The following is a 19,017-nucleotide window of genomic DNA, read 5'->3' on the forward strand; positions in this document are numbered from 1 at the left end:
GTGCCGATAAACTGTAAATAGAATTCATTGATAAATAGTTTGAACAGATTATTTTCTACAGTGCAGCGTCGCCGCCTCCAGCTGAAGCTTCTCTTTGTTCATCATCGACTCTTCATATTGATGATCACAGAATAAAGAACCTGAACTCTGCAGCAACAAACGAGTCGAGGAGGAAAAAATAACTGATCCGGATTTAGAACCGCATCAGAACTCCTCAGCGGCTGTTCGTCTGTCTTCTGTCTCATTAGAGCAGCGCCGACCCAAACGTGGAATAACCGGGCTGGACGAGGCCTCGGCTGCAGGATGACGGGTTTAAACGAGCAGCAGCTGGACCAGAACCGGACCGGCAGCAGGCTTCATCCCAACAGGTGCTCCGGGTCCGACCAGAACCCGACCACGCCCCAAACAATAAACCGCCTGGAATTCCCACCGCAGCCTCAGTGCCAATTTGGCAACCCCCCGGTGGGAGGGCACAGACCTGGCAACCCCCCAGATCCCACCCCGGGGGGCGACCACGCCCGCCAGCACCAGTAACGAACCAGACGTGCTGCCGTCTGCTATTTATAGCACAAAAAAACTCGATTTCTGTGTATTTTTAGCCCCAAAAACAGACAATCGGACGAGTTTGATGGAACAAAGAGCGTCACAGAGCTGCTCAGCGGCGCCTCCTGGTGGCCACCAAGCAGAACCATTTATTTACTGGAGCACTGATCAACACAGACGCGTCATAAACAGGCATAAAATGGATCTAAAAGCAAAGTGAAGCTGGTTTTCACACATCAGAGACCAGAAGCTGACAGAACCGTTGGTTCCTGCTTCAGTTCCGGACCGGGGTGCCGCCGCCCTTCACCGTCTTCTTCAGGTGGTGGTAGTTGGGGAGGATCTTCATCAGGAAGTCCAGCTGCAGCGTCTGAGGCTGCAGGACGGAGAACACAAGTGAACAGGAGGCCGGTTAATCGAGCAGAACCGAGCAGGACGGAGCAGGACCGACCTGAGGCTTCTCGCTCTGGACCCGGCGGATGCAGCTGGACCCGTAGACCACAGTGTTCTCGGGGACGACCTCACAGGTGTTGACCTGGCAGCAGGCGCCCACGATGCAGCCGCCGGTCAGGATCACGTTCCTGCCGAGGTCGGCTGAGGTCCAGGAGAGAAAGGAGACGGCTTAGTTCTGGAGAGGTCCGGTGGAGGCAAACAGAAGTTCATGTTTCTGCTCCACATGAACAGAACCAGAACCAGAACTCACCTTTAGACTCGATCACGTTGTTGTCTCCGATCTTCAGCGCCTGAGAGACTGACGGAGACGTGAAGGACTAGAAACGCTCTGAACTGTTTAAACTGGAGGCCGACTGATCAACACGTCGTTTAGTTACTGATGGTTGTTTGTGTATAAACTCACAACAACAACAACAATAATACTAATTTTACAGACAGACTTATTTTAACACTAAAACTTGTCAAATATTCTGGATTTTTATGCAAACTTATTTTTAAAAACTTGTGTTTTTCTTGATTTGACGCAGAATTAACTGTTTGTTGTTGTAAATATAATCACAAATTATTTAAGTTATTTTTTAAAACATAAATCTGTTATTTTAAAGGTAAACGTATATTTTTATTCGACATTAAAGACGTGTCAAGATCTGTAGGTGAAAGTTACATTTAAAAGCTCATATTAAATTAAATTAAATGTGTTTAATTAAACATCACAATCGTCTTCATTTAAAGGAGAATTCATTCGTTTTCATGACTTTTATGTAAATTTACTTGTAAAAACTCAAACCACACTTTAAAAGCTCCAGAATTAACTGAAGATTGTTGCAGTTAAAAACTATTTTACTCGTTTTACGACAGTATTTATATTTATATATATTTGACATCCGATTATTTGTATTAAAACGTTTATGAAACACTTAAAGGAGAATTTAATTGTTTGTTTTCACACATAATTAATTTTTAAACATTAAAAAGTCAAAAAAATGACACATTAGCTAAAAACTAAGGCTACAGGCTGGTTCTAATGATAGAAAACAACATAAATAAAGCATTTTTTGTAACTGAGATGCTTCTTTTCTCTGTATTCGGTGGTTTTAATGTTGTGGCTCAGCAGCGCCCTCTGCTGGACAAACTACTAAACGACAACAGTAAAAATTCAACACGTTTTTCTTTTTAACCAACACAAATCCCATCAAAGGAGGTTTTAATCTGACGTTCAAAGACCGTTTTGAGGATATTTCTTAACTAAAACAATGTTCCTGTGACGTTAAATGTTAACAGAACATTTTAACTGGAACATGTGGATCAAACTCAAGATTTAAACGTGTTGATTATTAAGATTTTTTATGTTGACAAACTGTCTTTAAGATCAATTTCTACTAAAAATACAAGAACCTGGACAAAGTCTTTTATCTACTGAACAGTTTGTGCAACTTCTAAATGTTTAAATCCAGAAGAATCTGCGTCACATTAACCAGACATGTGTGAGATTAATGAAGAATTATCTTATTTTAATCCACATTTTAGAAGATTATTTCATTAAACATTCCCTCAGCGTTACACGACGACAAACGAAGGACATCAACAGTCAAGAAGAACGTTTTTAGAAACATTCTGGGAGCTGAAATACAAACACGTCCTCCCAGAACTTTATCAAATGAATAAATTCCAGCTGAAACTTTTACGATCTGATCGGTTTTCTGTTAAAAATCAATATATTTAGTTCAGTTTAATCAAACCATGATGGAATAATTCTGTATTTTTTCCTTCATGAGTCATTTTGATGATACAAACTTACGATGTTAGTTTTAAAGTTTCACATTTTGATGCTGATCTGATTTTAACGGAGAAAAACTATTTTATTTTCCCACATTTCCACATATTTCAGAAAAAGAACTCGTCGTATTTTTTCTCAAATTGATCCTTAATGTGACGCAAACAGTAAATTTAATAAACAAACATGTTTATTTTCTGTGCAATGTGATTCTAGTGGATCCTGCTCATAATAAACTCATATTATTATTACTATGATGATGATTATCTCTATGAAGGATACCACAGCCGACCTCGAACACGTTGTTGGTGCCGATGGTCATCGTCTTGGGCTCGACTCCTTCAGCGTCCGGCATGATGTTCTCTGGGTAGCTGCAGGAGGCACAGCAGACAGGATTAAAGTAAACAACAACAACAACAACAACAACAACAATAATACCTGTCTGTATACCTGTTAATGATGAGTGCCTGCTCCTCGATCAGGTTTCCTTCTCCTATGATGATGGGTCCGGCCTCGGCTATGATCCGGGCTTTGGGGTGGACCACCGTCCTGGCTCCTGCACAACAACAACAACAACAACAACAACAACAACAACAACAACACTGAGCTTTATTCCTAAATAATAAATATAAATAAATATAAATAATCAGGAGGTCAGGGTCTCACCGATGGTCACGTCTCCTCTGATCTCACTCTCAACACAAACTACGGCTCCAGCTGCGATCTTGGCGCTGAAAACACACAATAATTTAATTAATTTAATTAAAGCCGTTTACATCCATCTAAGCCTCTTTTCATCCCGACACTAAAACAACATGGACGCCGCTGCCTCCACCGGATCCACACGGTTAATAAACGACGTTTTAATGAACAGAAGACGTTAATTTTCTCCTGAACGAGCCTTTATCTGGACCGCGTTCCTCATATTCACCTTTTTTGAGCCATTATCTGCTTCGCCTCCGACATCCTGCTGCCCGCCGATCACTCCGGGATCGATTGTCCGTCCTGCGCAGCCGCAGCTCGGGGTGTGATTGTGCCTGTCTGGCTGTTCTCTGCTGCCCCCCAGCGGCGCTTTGANATTTTGTTTTCCAATCTGGAATTTTTTGTATTTCATCCTTAAAAAAGAACATTTTAGCCATTTTACAGGCTCAATATCTCCAGAAGCAAAACTCCCACAGCCTTGAAACTTGGTGAAAACACAGACAGGATAGTTTCCATCAGATCATAATGATTGAATGGATCCAGCAGATGACATATTTTTAAAAATTGGGTCTTGAAAATGGAGAAAAAATCAAAATTTTCAAATTTTTTGACCCGTTTTAGACCCATAGAGGTCAGTGGATGAACCTCATGAGGAACATCTGCACTGGTCCTGGTGTCATTAGTACGACGGCGTGTTGAAGGTTCCCGTCGGGTCGAGGTGTTGCTGGTGGTGCTGGTGGCGCTGGTCCACGGATCCATGCTGCTCTAAAGACGTCCGGCGGTTCTGGATCCCCGTCGTGATGAGATTAATTATTTCTGCGGGGCTGCGGAGGACGTCTCTGCGGCCTATAGGTCACGTCTCAGCTTTCAAAGTGGACTGGACCTGGACTAAAGGTCAGCTGTCAGAACGCCTCCATCGTCCAGCCGGCGGCCGTTTGAACCGAGCTGCTGCTGCAGCAACAGAAAACCAAACCAGAGACCTGCTGCATCCCAACATACCAGCAGGACTGGGCTTAATGGTTTTATAGCACAATGTTGTACTGTAAAAAACAAAGAGCTGAATATCTGGTGAGATGATGTTCAGATATGAGCTGATTTAAAAACAGCTGAAATTGATGTGATTAAAAAAACAAAACAAATTACTAAATGATAAATATACAGATTTTTCATGTGGACATTTTATTTTATTTTTTTAACAGTTTTGGCCTTTTTTGTTTTGTTTTTTTTAAACTCAACTAAAGCAAATTAATACTTCTTTTTTTTCATTGTGTGATTTTACTACATGTTTTCTGTAACTGAACAAAACAGGCAAAATCTGTAAAATAAAATTATTTTATTTTCTATTTTTCAGTCCTGATAATAATAATTAATATTCATTTTTCTTTTAAATAACCATCAATGTCTGTAAAGTTGTTGTTTTGTGGTTGTTGCTGCTATTTCAAATACAGTAAAACACTGTAAAAGGATAAATTACAATTTGTAAAAATACATATTTAACAAATTATTTGCAGGTTAACATGTAAATTAATACATTTCTTCTGTGATTTCATGACTTATGTGTAATTAAAATGTCAAATAAAATAAAAGAATCTAAAAAAAAAAGTTAAAAAAATATTTTGTATATTTTAACCTTTAATAAACATATTTCTTTCAAATAAGTGCAGATATATGTAGAATAATATTTTTTCTTTTGCTTATTTAAATACTGTTTTAAAAAAAGTGTAATTTTACACTCAAATGTTGTAAACGAACAAATTATATTTGTGAAAATATTGGCTATTGATGAGGACATTATTTACAGTTTTGGCCTGTTTTTATTGTATTTATTTATTTACTTATTATTAACATGTAAATAAAAATAATTTACTGAAATCTAACTCGTTATTATCTGTAATTTAACATAACAAGGGAAATCTGTGAAAAACTAAATTAAAAAAAGAAGAATTGAGAATTATGTTTTTGGGTTGTTTTTTTTTTAGTAATTTTACTAGATTTTACCTCTAATTTACCAAAACTGGGAATTAGATTTTCCGTTATCTGTATCAAACAAAAAAAGAAGAAAAAAAATCAGTGAAGTGCCGATAAACTGTAAATAGAATTCAGTCATAAACAGTTTGAACAGGTTATTTTTTACAGTGCAGCGCCGCCGCCTCCAGCTGAAGCTTCTCTTTGTTCATCATCGACTCTTCATATTGATGATCACAGAATAAAGAACCTGAACTCTGCAGCAACAAACGAGTCGAGGAGGAAAAAATAACTGATCCGGATTTAGAACCGCATCAGAACTCCTCAGCGGCTGTTCGTCTGTCTTCTGTCTCATTAGAGCAGCGCCGACCCAAACGTGGAATAACCGGGCCGGACGAGGCCTCGGCTGCAGGATGACGGGTTTAAACGAGCAGCAGCTGGACCAGAACCGGACCGGCAGCAGGCTTCATCCCAACAGGTGCTCCGGGTCCGACCAGAACCCGACCACGCCCCAAACAATAAACCGCCTGGAATTCCCACCGCAGCCTCAGTGCCAATTTGGCAACCCCCCGGTGGGAGGGCACAGACCTGGCAACCCCCCAGATCCCACCCCGGGGGGCGACCACGCCCGCCAGCACCAGTAACGAACCAGACGTGCTGCCGTCTGCTATTTATAGCACAAAAAAACTCGATTTCTGTGTATTTTTAGCCCCAAAAACAGACAATCGGACGAGTTTGATGGAACAAAGAGCGTCACAGAGCTGCTCAGCGGCGCCTCCTGGTGGCCACCAAGCAGAACCATTTATTTACTGGAGCACTGATCAACACAGACGCGTCATAAACAGGCATAAAATGGATCTAAAAGCAAAGTGAAGCTGGTTTTCACACATCAGAGACCAGAAGCTGACAGAACCGTTGGTTCCTGCTTCAGTTCCGGACCGGGGTGCCGCCGCCCTTCACCGTCTTCTTCAGGTGGTGGTAGTTGGGGAGGATCTTCATCAGGAAGTCCAGCTGCAGCGTCTGAGGCTGCAGGACGGAGAACACAAGTGAACAGGAGGCCGGTTAATCGAGCAGAACCGAGCAGGACGGAGCAGGACCGACCTGAGGCTTCTCGCTCTGGACCCGGCGGATGCAGCTGGACCCGTAGACCACAGTGTTCTCGGGGACGACCTCACAGGTGTTGACCTGGCAGCAGGCGCCCACGATGCAGCCGCCGGTCAGGATCACGTTCCTGCCGAGGTCGGCTGAGGTCCAGGAGAGAAAGGAGACGGCTTAGTTCTGGAGAGGTCCGGTGGAGGCAAACAGAAGNAACATTTGTTTTCAAACCGTTGATCTCATTTAATTAATATTTTCGTATATTTACAATAAAAGATATGACGTCATTACTATTATTGTACGCCTACTATAATAATAGTATTTAATTCACATGATTATTTTTGCAGATGTATTTCTTGTAAGCTTATGTAATTGCCTCAGAGTTCCCTGATGAATTCTTATCATCATCATCATCATCATTACTACAACTAATAAATGTTCTGGTAACGTTTTCTGATGGTTCTCTGATAGGGTTTTTTTTTGTTTTAAGTTTCAGGGAATTTTCGAGGAACTCTCCCAGAATTTCATATAAGACATGAACTCACATTTCTTTACATTCGTCATGTAGTTAACTTAATGTTTCCTTAAAGTAAGTTTGTGAAACCTTTCCAACCTGTTACTATCATTTGAATATTTGTTTTCACGTTCTTTTATTTCCATTATTACTGTAGGTATTTTTTTATTGTTTGCCTGCAGAACTCTAATTATGTGAAAATTATGAATAAACAAAAATAAATTCAGGACTAATTTGTCCAGTTTCAGCAGAACGAACTGAACCACAGACTGTCGGTAAAGATTCACTTCAGTCCAGGTTTTATTTTATTGATCAGATCAGTTTAATGAAGTCTGCTGAGGATTTTAATTAACTCTGTTCCTACTTGCTGCCGTCGTCTCGTTCCTCCTGCAGGGGGCGGCAGACGCTCAGAAACGCGACCTGATGAAGCCGCAAAACAAACCAGATAAAATCACGTCTGAGTGGCACGAAGACCGGAAGTTTCACAGTAAGACCAAGCAGGAGCTAATTCTACATCCATCCAGGTTTCACAATCTAACCACTAAATCTCATTCTGATTAAATAAATTAACAACTTTGAGCATCAATATTATGTGAAGCATGACAGTTTCAATAATAAAACTGATGCAGTTTATTGTGTTTGACATAAAGTCATAGAAATGATCATCGGATGTGTTTCTGTTGTCGAAAAAAAATTACAAAGTGGGTGAACTTTCAAGGCTCATGTGTGACGGTTGGTCAGAACAAGTCATAGACAATAAAAGGATAATTTTAACCAACATTTGGTACCAGAATCATCTACAAACACGATTCAGTCTGTGGCAGAATGATCTTCTAATGCAGATATATTATTGGTTCCATATGAAACAACACTTTTGTTAAGATTATGACACCTGGAGTGGATTTAAAATTGATCATCTGCTGCATTGATAAAGTCACGGGGCTCAGAAATGGTGGAAAAGCAAACAAAACATGCTAAATTTCGACCTATTTGTATGTACTTTAAAGGTTTGTAACTCTGAAAATACTCACAGTAAGAAGGTAAAACTTAGCACGGCGTCATTAAATATACTGAAGTTACTGCACATAAAAAATGAGCTGATTCTGAGGAGGTCCTGCGTTTATTTTTATCTTTTAAATACAACAGCAGGAATTAGTTGTGACTTTTATTTTGAAGGCCGCCCCCCGGATGCTCCGCGTCACGCGCTCTAACTTGACGCCTGAGTTTGGAGTCGCGGCGGACTCCACCGGAGCCGGTGTTGCACGCGAGCTGCCGTCCGTCTCTGTGCTGGGATCGAACCGGGACCCGCCGGTAGGACGTCCGTCAGGAACCAGGATTTCTGCCGCTTCACGGGAATCGAAGGGAAGAAATTCGTGTTTTTTATTTTTTATATTTATTTTTAAAGTCGCTTTCGGGAACTTTGTGTGAATATGTGAGCGGGACGAGCGGGATGGAGCCGGCGGCCACTCTGGACGTGGAGACGCTCAAGGTGAGAAAACCAGAGTTTATTATAAAAGGTTGAAATCAGTCAGAAGTTCACCTCAACAGGTGCAGCTTCAATTAACGCACTTTAATTAGAAACGAGCAGAAACGGTTCGGTTCTGTGGTCCGGACGTCTATTAGTTAATAACGTTAATAACTGGTGAATAAAAATTAAAATCATACCGGAAAAAACTGTTAAGATCTGGCAGATAAAACATGTAAAAATAGTGGAATACTGTGGAAAGAAAAATGTGAAATATCTGTAAAATAATTATGTTTAATAATTATGATCCTGTAAGAACAGCGTAGGTAGAAAAAAACAACAATAAAAAAACTGTAAAAAAGAAGAAACAAAAGCGAGAATAAAAATAAAATAAAATAAATAAATCGGGTGCCAGACAAAAGTATGAAAAAATAGTGGAATTTTTTTTTTCTTTTTAAATTACATTAATCAGTTAAAAAGAAAAAGATATACAGAATAAAAATGGTGCAAATAATGACAAATATTTGTACAATAATTACATTTCGTAAAGTAAAAGCAGTGAAAGCTAAAAAAAAAAAAAATTATAATAAAACCTGTAAAAATCTGTCAGCAATAGTGCCAAAAAAAAATGTGTAAAAATAGTTGAATACAGATAAATAAATAAATGAATTACAGAATGAATAGTGAAAATAATGACTAATATCTGTGACATAATGATTTTTATCAGTGGATTTAAACAGTAAAACATTGTCAGTGAAAACAATTAAACCCTGTAAACATCTGTCAGCAAATATATAAAAACTGTTGGACTATTGTGACTTTCAAAAAGTGTTTTTAAAAAAAGAAAGTGTATAAACATATAATAATAACAATAATAATAATAATAATAATAAGATTTTTTTGTTAAGTAACTATCAAATATCAAATTCCAGCAAATATTTGTAAAATAATGATGTTTTAAATATAATAAAATGTTGTAATTTTATGGTCACGTGTTGTAAAACAACAAATTAGTATTTGTAAAAATACAAATTGATGATTTTGACATTTAGACTTTAGCCTGTTTGTTGTTTTTGCTTTTTTTAAAAATATAGTTAGCATGTAAATTAATATAATAAACAATGTACAATTAACACATATTACTTTAATTACATAACTATTATTACAAATAACAGCAAATATCTGTAAAATAATGAAATAATGATAGTTCAGATTTAAATACAGTCAGAAAAGAAAAGGACAATTAACACAGTTTTTTTTCATTTATGGATAATCTGGACATTATTTACAATTTTTTTAAAATATATATATTTTTTAACCTTTGTTTTTAGACTCAAAGTGTAAATAATGTTTTTTTTCCCTTTGATTTTAACATTTTGTCTGTAATTTAACCAAAATGTTTTCAATCCTTAATATACATAATATTTAGAAAGGATTTGTAATTTGTATAAATACTTTTTTTTTTTTTTACAGTTTTGTACATTTCATTACTCAGAGAACTACATTTAAACAGGATATTTTTTACAGTGCACCTGTGGTTTCCTTCTCGCTCTACACCTCGTATCGTATGAAACAATCCCACCAACGTGTCGACCTCTGAATGTTCTGAATGTTTCCTTGTTATCGTCCCAGACCGGCCGTGGTCTCGGTACAGAACCGTAGAACCGGTCCGCTCACTCTGTGGTTCCTCATTAGAGCCAAGCGTCTCTTTCAGGACGTTTCTTGACGTTATTGTGTTGATAACTCCCGGCGCCTCCTTCTTGTCCAAAACGGCCCCGTTGGCGCTCCGAGGATTTTCTGGGGATTAGCGAAGTGAAGCTAGCTCACCGTGGAGAAGCATGTGTCTGTTTACATCAGCAGTTTGTCGCCGGAGCTGCCGGCGCCTCCGACTTTAAACTCTGCACTTCAACAAACCAGACAAACTTGCTGGAGACGTTTCTCATGAAGAGAGAACGAGACGCTCGGCCTCGTTGGCCTCGTCCTCGACTTTATTGGAGATCTGGTGTCGAACCTACAGCGAAGACCACAAGTCGTCTATGAAAAATCCCTCAGAGCCTCCACATGAGCTCCTCAGAATCAGCTGGTTTGTCATCAACAGTAACTTCAGGGTGTTTAATGAAGTCGTGCAAAGTTTCACCTTCACACTATGAATACTGTTGGAGTCACAAACCGTTCAAGGGCATCGTAGGGGTTTGAAATTTGACGCTTTTTAATCTGCGTTGCTTCTTTCAACGTCTTCTTTTTTACGCTTGAAAACACATCTGAGCTGCAACCAGATCAGTTTTAGGTCCGCTACAGGTGTTGCAGTCTGAACACTAAAGGCACGTTTTAAAGGTTTGTTTAAAGTTGTTTATTTAAGTCATTTGTGGTGGACGTAAAACTTTCACGTGTCTGTTTCCTGTTCTGTTACGAATACTTCAAGGTTCTGTAACTCTGAAAACACTCCCAGCATGAAGGTAAAACTCTGCACGGCTTCGTTAAATACATTAAAGTTACTGTTGATAAAGAACCAGCTGGTTCTGAGGAGGTCCGGTTGGAGTAACTGGTCCACTCCAGGTGTCACAATCTAAAGGCAAAACCCCTTTTTTAATCAGCAAGATTTTCTCTCCAACCAACTTTGAGCATCGACATTCTGGGCAAACTTTGGATGCTCATGTGTGATGATGTTGGGTCAGAACCAGTTCTACACAATCAAAGAAGTCAAACTTTAGCACTTGTGGATGTGTTTTATGGCGGCAAAATGTGGAAACAACTTTGGTTTTCATGTTTAATCTCATCGAGGAACCAGTTTCCAGCGTTCAGAGCTCGTTGAGAGTCTTTATCCTCTGGTGGAGTTCAGTTCTGGTTCTGTTCCTACCAACGACCACGGCGTGCGATCTCGGTGTCCAACGCTGGTCTTTTCTGCGAGGCGGGAAAACCACTGCGATATTTCAAAGGCCTGTGAAAGTGTTCATGGTCTGGAGGTAAAACTCTGCTTCATTAGACGTACTGAGGAACTGATTCTGAGGAGGTCGGGTTGGATTAAAGATCCGGTTGATTTTCTTTATCGAGCGACTCCACGCTGACGAACGCTTCGCCAGAGATGAAGGAGCCACAAAGATTGGATTTCGCGTGTGAGCGGGACGAGTATCGACGGCTTCAGCCACGTGCCTGATCGCCGACGGAACGTGGACGGTACCATCAGGCAGCGTAATTGGTGTGCGCTCCGGGTTCTCCGTCTCTTTGATTGGACTCCCCCGTCAGAGCAGAGCGCCCACAGAACCCTAAATAAATAGAGGCTTTAACACACTCTGCTCCATCTATTCCAGCGTTCGGACGGCTGCAGTCATTAGAGCGTCTCAAATGTTTTCTTACCTCCAGCTGAGGCGGCCCAGCGGGACTCCGGTGGCACCGCTGGGCGCGCCGATTTGCTGATTAACATTATCAGGCGTTAATAACGTCTCATTTTCTTTCATTAGGAGCTTCTCAGCTGCATGTTGCTGCCTCCGCTGCCTGCCACCGTTTGATCAAAGCGGCATGTAGAATATCGCCCTCTACGCTAATTGGTGAAGATGAGCCGCGCTGGCAGCGGGAAGGCACTGCCGGCTAATTGCTGGCGTTGGCTGCATCCAGCTGTAAGGTCTGTAGTCGAAGCTCTGAGGACCGTCGCGCCCCCGAAGCAACGAGAAAAAGAGTCAGATCTCTGCAGAAACTTAAATGGGGCTGATGAAGTGGCAGCGGCAAAGATAAATATGGTTGTTTAACAAACCCGCCAGGACGATTTCCTGTAGTTTCAGAGAAGCAACTTCCTGTTTAGGTGTTTGGTTTCTATTAATAGACGTAGACGGTGAGTGGATTTCATCTGTTGACGTCCGTCTTGAGTGACGTAGAACATGTTTGGATCATTTCATCACAGCGTTGCCTTTTTGGACGCACACGAGAAGACGTTTTTCTAATCCGACGATTACCCTAAACGAAGAAAGAAGCAACTTCCTGTTTAGGTTTCTGTTAATAGACGTAAGAAGCAACTTCCTGTTTAGGGTTTCTCTTTATGGATGTAGATGGTGAGTGAATTTCATGTGTTGACATCCGTCCTAGCTGACGTAGAACATATTTGGATCATTTCATCCCAACGTTTCCTTTTTGGATGCACACGAGAAGACGTTTTTCCAATCCAACGATTACCCTAAACGAAGAAAGAAGCAACTTCCTGTTTAGGTATTTGGTTTCTATTGATAGACATAGACAGTGAGAGGATTTCATCTGTTGGCGTCCGTCTTGAGTGATGTAGAACATGTTTGGATTGTTTCATCACAGCGTAGCCTTTTTGAATGCATATTAGAGGACGTTCTTCCAATCTGACAGTTATCCTTAAAAGAAAATAAGTCGAGCATTTTCGTCATTTCTAGGCCCCGGAGTTCGTGAACGCCTGTTTTTCAGCCCTGAAATGGTTCCATCTCCTGAAAAATCCGACAAAAAAAAATTGCATTGTTGAATTTTTAAACAGTTTTAACGCACTGCAAATGTGTTTTTCAGCCCTGAACACTTCCTGTCTGTCTCCTGTTCTTACGAAGTTGTGGTTTAAAGATAACATTAAAAATTTGGGTTCTTTGATTCGTCGTTTTCAGCCTCTTGACTTCAAAAAACCACGACTTTAAACCACCAGTGATTTACTCAATCAGGGACAGATTTCCTTCATTTCATCAAAAAACTTTGGAGCTGCAACAGAACCGTTTGTTTAAAAAGACGGAGAGCAGCGACGTGTGGACGTCTGCTTCCTGGAGAGGTCGAAGTGTTTGAAACCACCAGCTGCTCACGGAAACACCTCCCGTTTATGTGGAATTGTAAAACGTCGACGGAGCATTTGCGTCTGACAGACGGCGAAACAGGCTGAGAAATGACTCACCGGCTCTTTGCTTTTTTTAGTGCTTTTGGAGTCCAGGTTGTTTTTTTTCTGTCTGGCACCAGATTTTGAGTCTATTTGAGTTTTTTCTTTATCCAGCATCATTTTGCACGAGATGCCTGAACAAGCACCAGATCTTACTGGAAGCATCTCGTCATAGGATGATTCTGTCTGAGGAGGTGCGAGAAAGTCAACTTTCGCTAAATGTATTGATCGATAGACGTTTCATCGATGGAAAAATGAAAACAGATTTAAGCACAAGAGCTCTGTCCGGACGTCATAAGGCATCACATAAGTCTTTGTCATGGTGCCCCTCTATTAGCTAGTATATTAGTCTGAGCGACGCCTCCTCTGGTTGCTAACCAGTCGGAGGCGCCACCTGGTGGAACAACCAGGTACTACAGCTCATCTATAACCCATTTGTTACAGTTATTTTACCGTCTTTTGGAACTTGTGGCGCCACAGTAGGCGACCTTCTCCCCTCTCTACACTACGTTTCAGACAGTGTCCGAGCAGAGCTTTACAAAAAGGCTCCTGACCACCGATGGAACATTAAAGAACAAGTTGGAAATGCAATTTTTGTCAAACAGCACATCTTTGACTCCCTACATTCTTTTTTGTCAGATTGGGCATCACTAAGGTTGGACAATATGACATAAAATACACACAGACTTGTTGTTATTATTTATTATTTAGTTATTTTCATCCTCATATTGGCTAATTTTGGTTGTGTTCATTTACAGTTTAAAGTCTCAGATTGTCTTTTACATCAACGCTTCAGCAACACTTTTGTTTCTGCAGATTGCGAGTTGCTCCAACTTCTGGTTCGACGTGTCTCTGGTTGTTTAATTATACTGAGTCCTGACAATTTGTTACAAGCTGCGATCTGAGTAAATTAAGGTCTCCGAGAGATTCGTTCTCCAGTTTATCGGCCCTGGATCGTCGTGTCGGAGTCGCCGCCGTTAAGCGCCCATCTGTCCCTGCTGTGACCTTTTAAATGACAGCTGCTTGATTTTCATCCTTGGCCGTGGTGAGGATGTTTCTGGGTTTTTTTTTTCCTCCGTCCAGCAATATCTCAGCAGCGCCTGGAGGGGATTTCTTCAAATTTGGCACCAAGATTAGATTTTCGATGGTCAAAGGTCAGTCTGACCTCATGGAACACTTTTGGGGTTTTTTGGGCCAAGAATTCATCAGTAAAGCAAATTAATGAAAATGAAGTTGGACGACATGTACGAGTTTGGACAAACTAAAGGATTGTTTCCCCATTTGGTGCAAAAATGAGAATAAAAGTTCCCATTGGACCCCCTTAGAATCACCTGATTTTAATTTTTTTTTACGTACAATATGCAAAGCAAAGGTTTATTTTAATACTTTAAATACTTTTAACTGCTACACTTCACTTGCGTTACCTGTTTCTGGCAATTTCTGAGCCTCATAACTTAATAAATACTCGACACGTGAAATTTCCAGGAATTAAAAACACATTGAAGCTCTAAAAAGTGCAACCAGACCAACTGCAGGTGTCACAATCTGAAGCCAAAATCTGCTTTTTGTTCATTGTTTCACTAAAACTCTGCATGTTTTACTAAAAATCCACTTATGAAAACTTTAAAAGGTGCCTTTGTGGTTAAACCTTCCAGGCTTATATCTGCATGTGTGATCGGTGGTTGGTCAGGACGAGTTACAGCTCGTTTTAACCTGCATTTGATACCATGATCATCTTGGTTTCTTCGATGTCAAAATCATTTTGTGATGTCGGTATAAGCTGTGAAATGGAAAAACAATATTAACGTTTGTGTGTTTTATATAATAGTTTGGACAAATCTCATCGCATGGCGTCATTATGTAAACTAAAGTTGTTGTAGATTAAAAGAAAAGTCTCATGAGATTATAAACCATACAGTGTGTCTTTCCTAAGACGCAGATGTTCGATAACTCTGTCGCTATAACCTTCCAGATCGTCTAAAGTTGACAGAAACAGACGATTGCCGCCTTGCGATCGGCGTTCAGCTCCGTCGAAGTCGCGCCGCTTCCTCGCTGCAGTCGGACGTCTGGATCCGTCCGTCCTGTTCTGTTTGTGAGAGCCGGCAGTGACCAGAATGCTGAAAGGACGCGTTGACAGAACGCCAGCCACTATGCACTCCCCCGGCCGCCCTGTGAATAACCGAGCTTTAGGAGGCATGACTCCACCGGGGTAATATATGCATTAAAACTCCTGCAAAGAAATCACAGGATCCGCTCGCGTTGGGAACAGTGGGTTGCCATAGAAATTACAAGTGCTGGAGTTTCCCTTGGCAACAGTGGATTGAAAATAGACTGAATCTTGTCCAGCAGGGCCGCGGCTGTAGGCTGGAAGACTGGATCGCAGCTGGGCTTTTATTTGATTGTAAGCGATGAGGTGGGAGAACAGCCAGGTTGAGTTGATAGTTTTACTACGAGCTGTGCGTCCGCCGTCATCTAACGTTGTTGAGGAACGTTGCGTGGAGGGTGTACAGTCAGCACCTCTGGTGGCGTCCTTCAGCTGTATCGCCGGTTAAATTGGACCCGCTGACATTTCTAGGCCAGCGATACGGGTCGTCTGTGTTCGCTGCAAAGTCGCAGCATCTATTTGTTGAGACGTTTGCCTCCGCTGGCAGTTGTGACACAAACTCTCCATCCGTGGAAACGGTCGCCCGAAGACTGGATTAAGTTGTGTGGCGGAGGAAAGCCGGTGGAGGACAGCGGCTGGATGCTGAGGGTCACGGATTGTTCAGCCATTCGTGGTCTTTCTCTCAAGGACCAGCAGTGGGAAGGTTTTCATAGGAGAGGCTTCAGTGCACAAGCAGAGCAACACATGTTGATGGGTTCCTACAATACACCCAGATCGGTTTTTAATGAAAATACGTTGATTTTGTTCTTTTGTGGTTGGTTGTAGGACGGCACAGGATGAGAAAGCTGACATTGTGATGCTTAGTATTTAACAAATGACTAAGAACAACTCAAAATGGAAAACAAACATCTGTCTCTAGGAATTATTGGGGTGATTTTGTCAACATCAAAAATAAAAAAGCCACCAGGAACCTTTCTGTTATGTTAGAACACTGTCAAAAGCATCCAAAATATTTAGTTTGGTTTGGAATCCATTCAGGTTTGGCTTCATTTGAACAGTTGTTCCTTTATGTTATGGCAACAGTTACAAGATACTGCTCACCTGATTTTAGTCAACATCATCCTTTCTGGAGCTGAATTTGTCTTTTCACTTTCTTTTTGTCACTTCTTATGACATGATGCTGCCGCCACCGTGCTTCATCATGATGCTGCCACCACCATGCTTCACTATCGTAGACGACACGACAGACGTTTTGACTGTCAGTTCAACAGAAGCTGCAACTGATGAATAAATTTAATTCTTGATTAATCTGTTTGTTTACGACCAGAAGTAAAATTCACTTCAGTTTCGTCTCTTAAGTCAATGAAACAATCATCAGTTGTGTCCACAAAGCGTCTGATAAATGCCTGGAGACGCAGGTGTTTGCATGAATCCATGGAGCGCCTGAAGCTCGTGAGTCTGTTCAGCTTCACTGCTACACAAAACCAACTTGAGAGTCTCTGGTTCTGTAACGACTAAAATTCATCAGCCGCCCTCCTCTGTAGGAGATATTGATTTGTTGCCACAACACAGTTCCTTCGCGGGCTGACTGTTAAACGCATGTTCCCGTCCCTTTGTTCAGAACAAGCTGCGACTACACTCCACTCCTTTAGGTGTTCTTGGAGAAGCTCGCGGAGCTAAAGAGGGTTTTTCTCGCGCTGCCACAGTTAATGAGAGCCTGTCAGGGAAAAACATACAAGCTAATGAAGCCCGCCGTCAGCGGCCGCCGCTAACGACGTGCTGAGTGTGAATAAAGCGTGACTCGGGTTGTGAATGCGCCTCACGTCCGGCGTCCTCCGGGGGAAACCGAGCACAGGTGTGTCAATTAAGTGTGTCGGCCAATTAAAGGCGACTTGAAACAAACTTGTTGACATGATTGGACGTCGTGAAAAACATTCTGCTGCTGCTGCTGGGTATCTCCTCTCCAGCCTCCAGCCTCCAGCCTCCGTGATGGGAGCTTCACGCTGTCAGCCGACGGTCACGATCCGCTGGAGATCCGCCTTCGCCTGGACGGCAGCGCTCCACAGACATCATCTCCTCTGATCTCAGATCAGAGCGCCTCGTGTTGCTGCTGCTCGCCGGCTGGCAGCTTCTCTATTCGGAGAGCAGAACGTTTTACGAGCTCAGCCCCTCCGTCCTCGTTCAGCTCCATCCTGCTCCGATTAACGCAGAAGACAGTCAGTCATGTGTTGGTGACGTTGGTATGAGGTGATGGAGATGTGATGGAGTCGCTCCATCAGTGGAGGAAATATGGTTCAAACTGTCACATGGGCACAAGATTTGGCATTTACAGTAATTAGAAGATAAAAAAATAGACATTAGCCACCAAAAACTCACAACTACAAACATTACATAGACGATAAAACCATAACTGTAAAAAACATATAAATAAATAATGTTGCTAATAAGAGCAAATACTGAAAATAACTGAAACAACTTTTTAAAAAAAATTAAAATGGTCAAAATCAGTAAATTACATCTTATATCCTGTAACTCAGTATTTAATGAACTGGTGGGACTGAGTTTGTTGAATTACTGAATTTAAGGTCGACAAGCTAGCTTTGTTTCCGGGACTTTTTCACATTTTTAGAATTAAAATACAAAATAAATCTCTAGAAAAAAAAAACAAAACACAGAAAATGTCATAACAAATTACTGATGCTGCCACCACCGTGCTTCATCATGATGCTGCCGCCACCGTGCTTCATCATGATGCTGCCACCACCGTGCTTCATCATGATGCTGCCACCACCGTGCCATGAGTAAATAAATTAATAATTGACAAAAGTTGGCCTAAAGCTAGCTATTCAGGTTTAAGTTATTGAGTTACGACATGCAAATTTGGATTTTTTGTACTAAAATTCACGCATTTTGACGTCAAAACCACGTAGCCGCTCTCCCAAACATTTGGGATTAACGGTCGTTCTTTTATGAAAACTCGCTCCGTGGTGCTTGTTTTCAACTTTCTGCTGGAAGTAGCTCCATGAAAGCGTCTCACATTTTCCCTGCGAGGCGTCGACAGGCAGCAGCGCTCGGAGCTGATCGGGTCAGCTGCAGGAAAACTTCCAGTCATGGCGGGATGACAGAACGTCAGCCAGTAATTAGCAGCGAAAACAAAGCTGTGACACGTTATTAAAGCCACACAGACGACTTGTCAGCCTGAAGAACGTAAATACAAGCGGAGGTGACAGCGGCCGCTCCTCCACACTGTAGCCTACATTAATCACCCTGATTAGCTCGTTAGCATCCAGATCTGGAGCGTCCCGTCCAGGAGCTTTTTCCACTTCTGGGCCAGTCGCTCCCACGACTGACGGCAAACTGGTAATCGATGAATCTTGACGGATGATCCGGCGTCGCTGCAGCAGAACGAAGCGCAGCACCTTTGAAACGACGTGTTGTTTCTCTTTTAATACAATAATGTCGCCTCGGTGACCTTGTCTTGGAGGCGAGCGCCTCTGATTGATCACTCGGAGCCGGTTCAGTCTCCGGATTCCTGTTT

The 19,017-nt window shown here is 41.6% G+C and overlaps 3 protein-coding genes across 3 annotated transcripts in view; 1 reads left to right on the forward strand and 2 right to left on the reverse strand.

The window, feature by feature from the left end:
- Nucleotides 1-624: 624 nt before the first annotated feature.
- Nucleotides 625-3,788, reverse strand: LOC103363884 (dynactin subunit 6-like). The gene is made up of 7 exons (XM_008290833.1): nt 3,699-3,788; nt 3,434-3,498; nt 3,218-3,323; nt 3,050-3,138; nt 1,244-1,291; nt 992-1,134; nt 625-916 (listed from the first exon to the last, which is right to left on the reverse strand). Exons 1-7 carry the CDS (start codon nt 3,731-3,733, stop codon nt 818-820), a joined length of 585 nt encoding a protein of 194 aa, XP_008289055.1. The 5' UTR covers nt 3,734-3,788; the 3' UTR covers nt 625-817.
- A 2,380-nt stretch (nt 3,789-6,168) lies between these two features.
- LOC103363894 (dynactin subunit 6-like) lies at nt 6,169-7,093 on the reverse strand. The gene is made up of 3 exons (XM_008290846.1): nt 7,075-7,093; nt 6,536-6,705; nt 6,169-6,460 (listed from the first exon to the last, which is right to left on the reverse strand). Exons 1-3 carry the CDS (start codon nt 7,091-7,093, stop codon nt 6,362-6,364), a joined length of 288 nt encoding a protein of 95 aa, XP_008289068.1. The 3' UTR covers nt 6,169-6,361.
- Nucleotides 7,094-8,231: 1,138 nt separating this feature from the next.
- Nucleotides 8,232-19,017, forward strand: part of LOC103363895 (zeta-sarcoglycan-like) — a 37,113-nt gene continuing 26,327 nt past the window's right edge. The window contains exons 1-2 of the mRNA XM_008290847.1: nt 8,232-8,354; nt 8,449-8,532. Of these exons, the coding sequence (XP_008289069.1) occupies nt 8,232-8,354; nt 8,449-8,532 (207 nt within the window). The remainder of the gene's footprint in view (nt 8,355-8,448; nt 8,533-19,017) is intronic.

The sequence above is a fragment of the Stegastes partitus genome, unplaced genomic scaffold (assembly GCF_000690725.1).
Source record: "Stegastes partitus isolate 25-593 unplaced genomic scaffold, Stegastes_partitus-1.0.2 Scaffold698, whole genome shotgun sequence".
In the NCBI taxonomy this organism is placed as follows: domain Eukaryota; kingdom Metazoa; phylum Chordata; class Actinopteri; family Pomacentridae; genus Stegastes; species Stegastes partitus.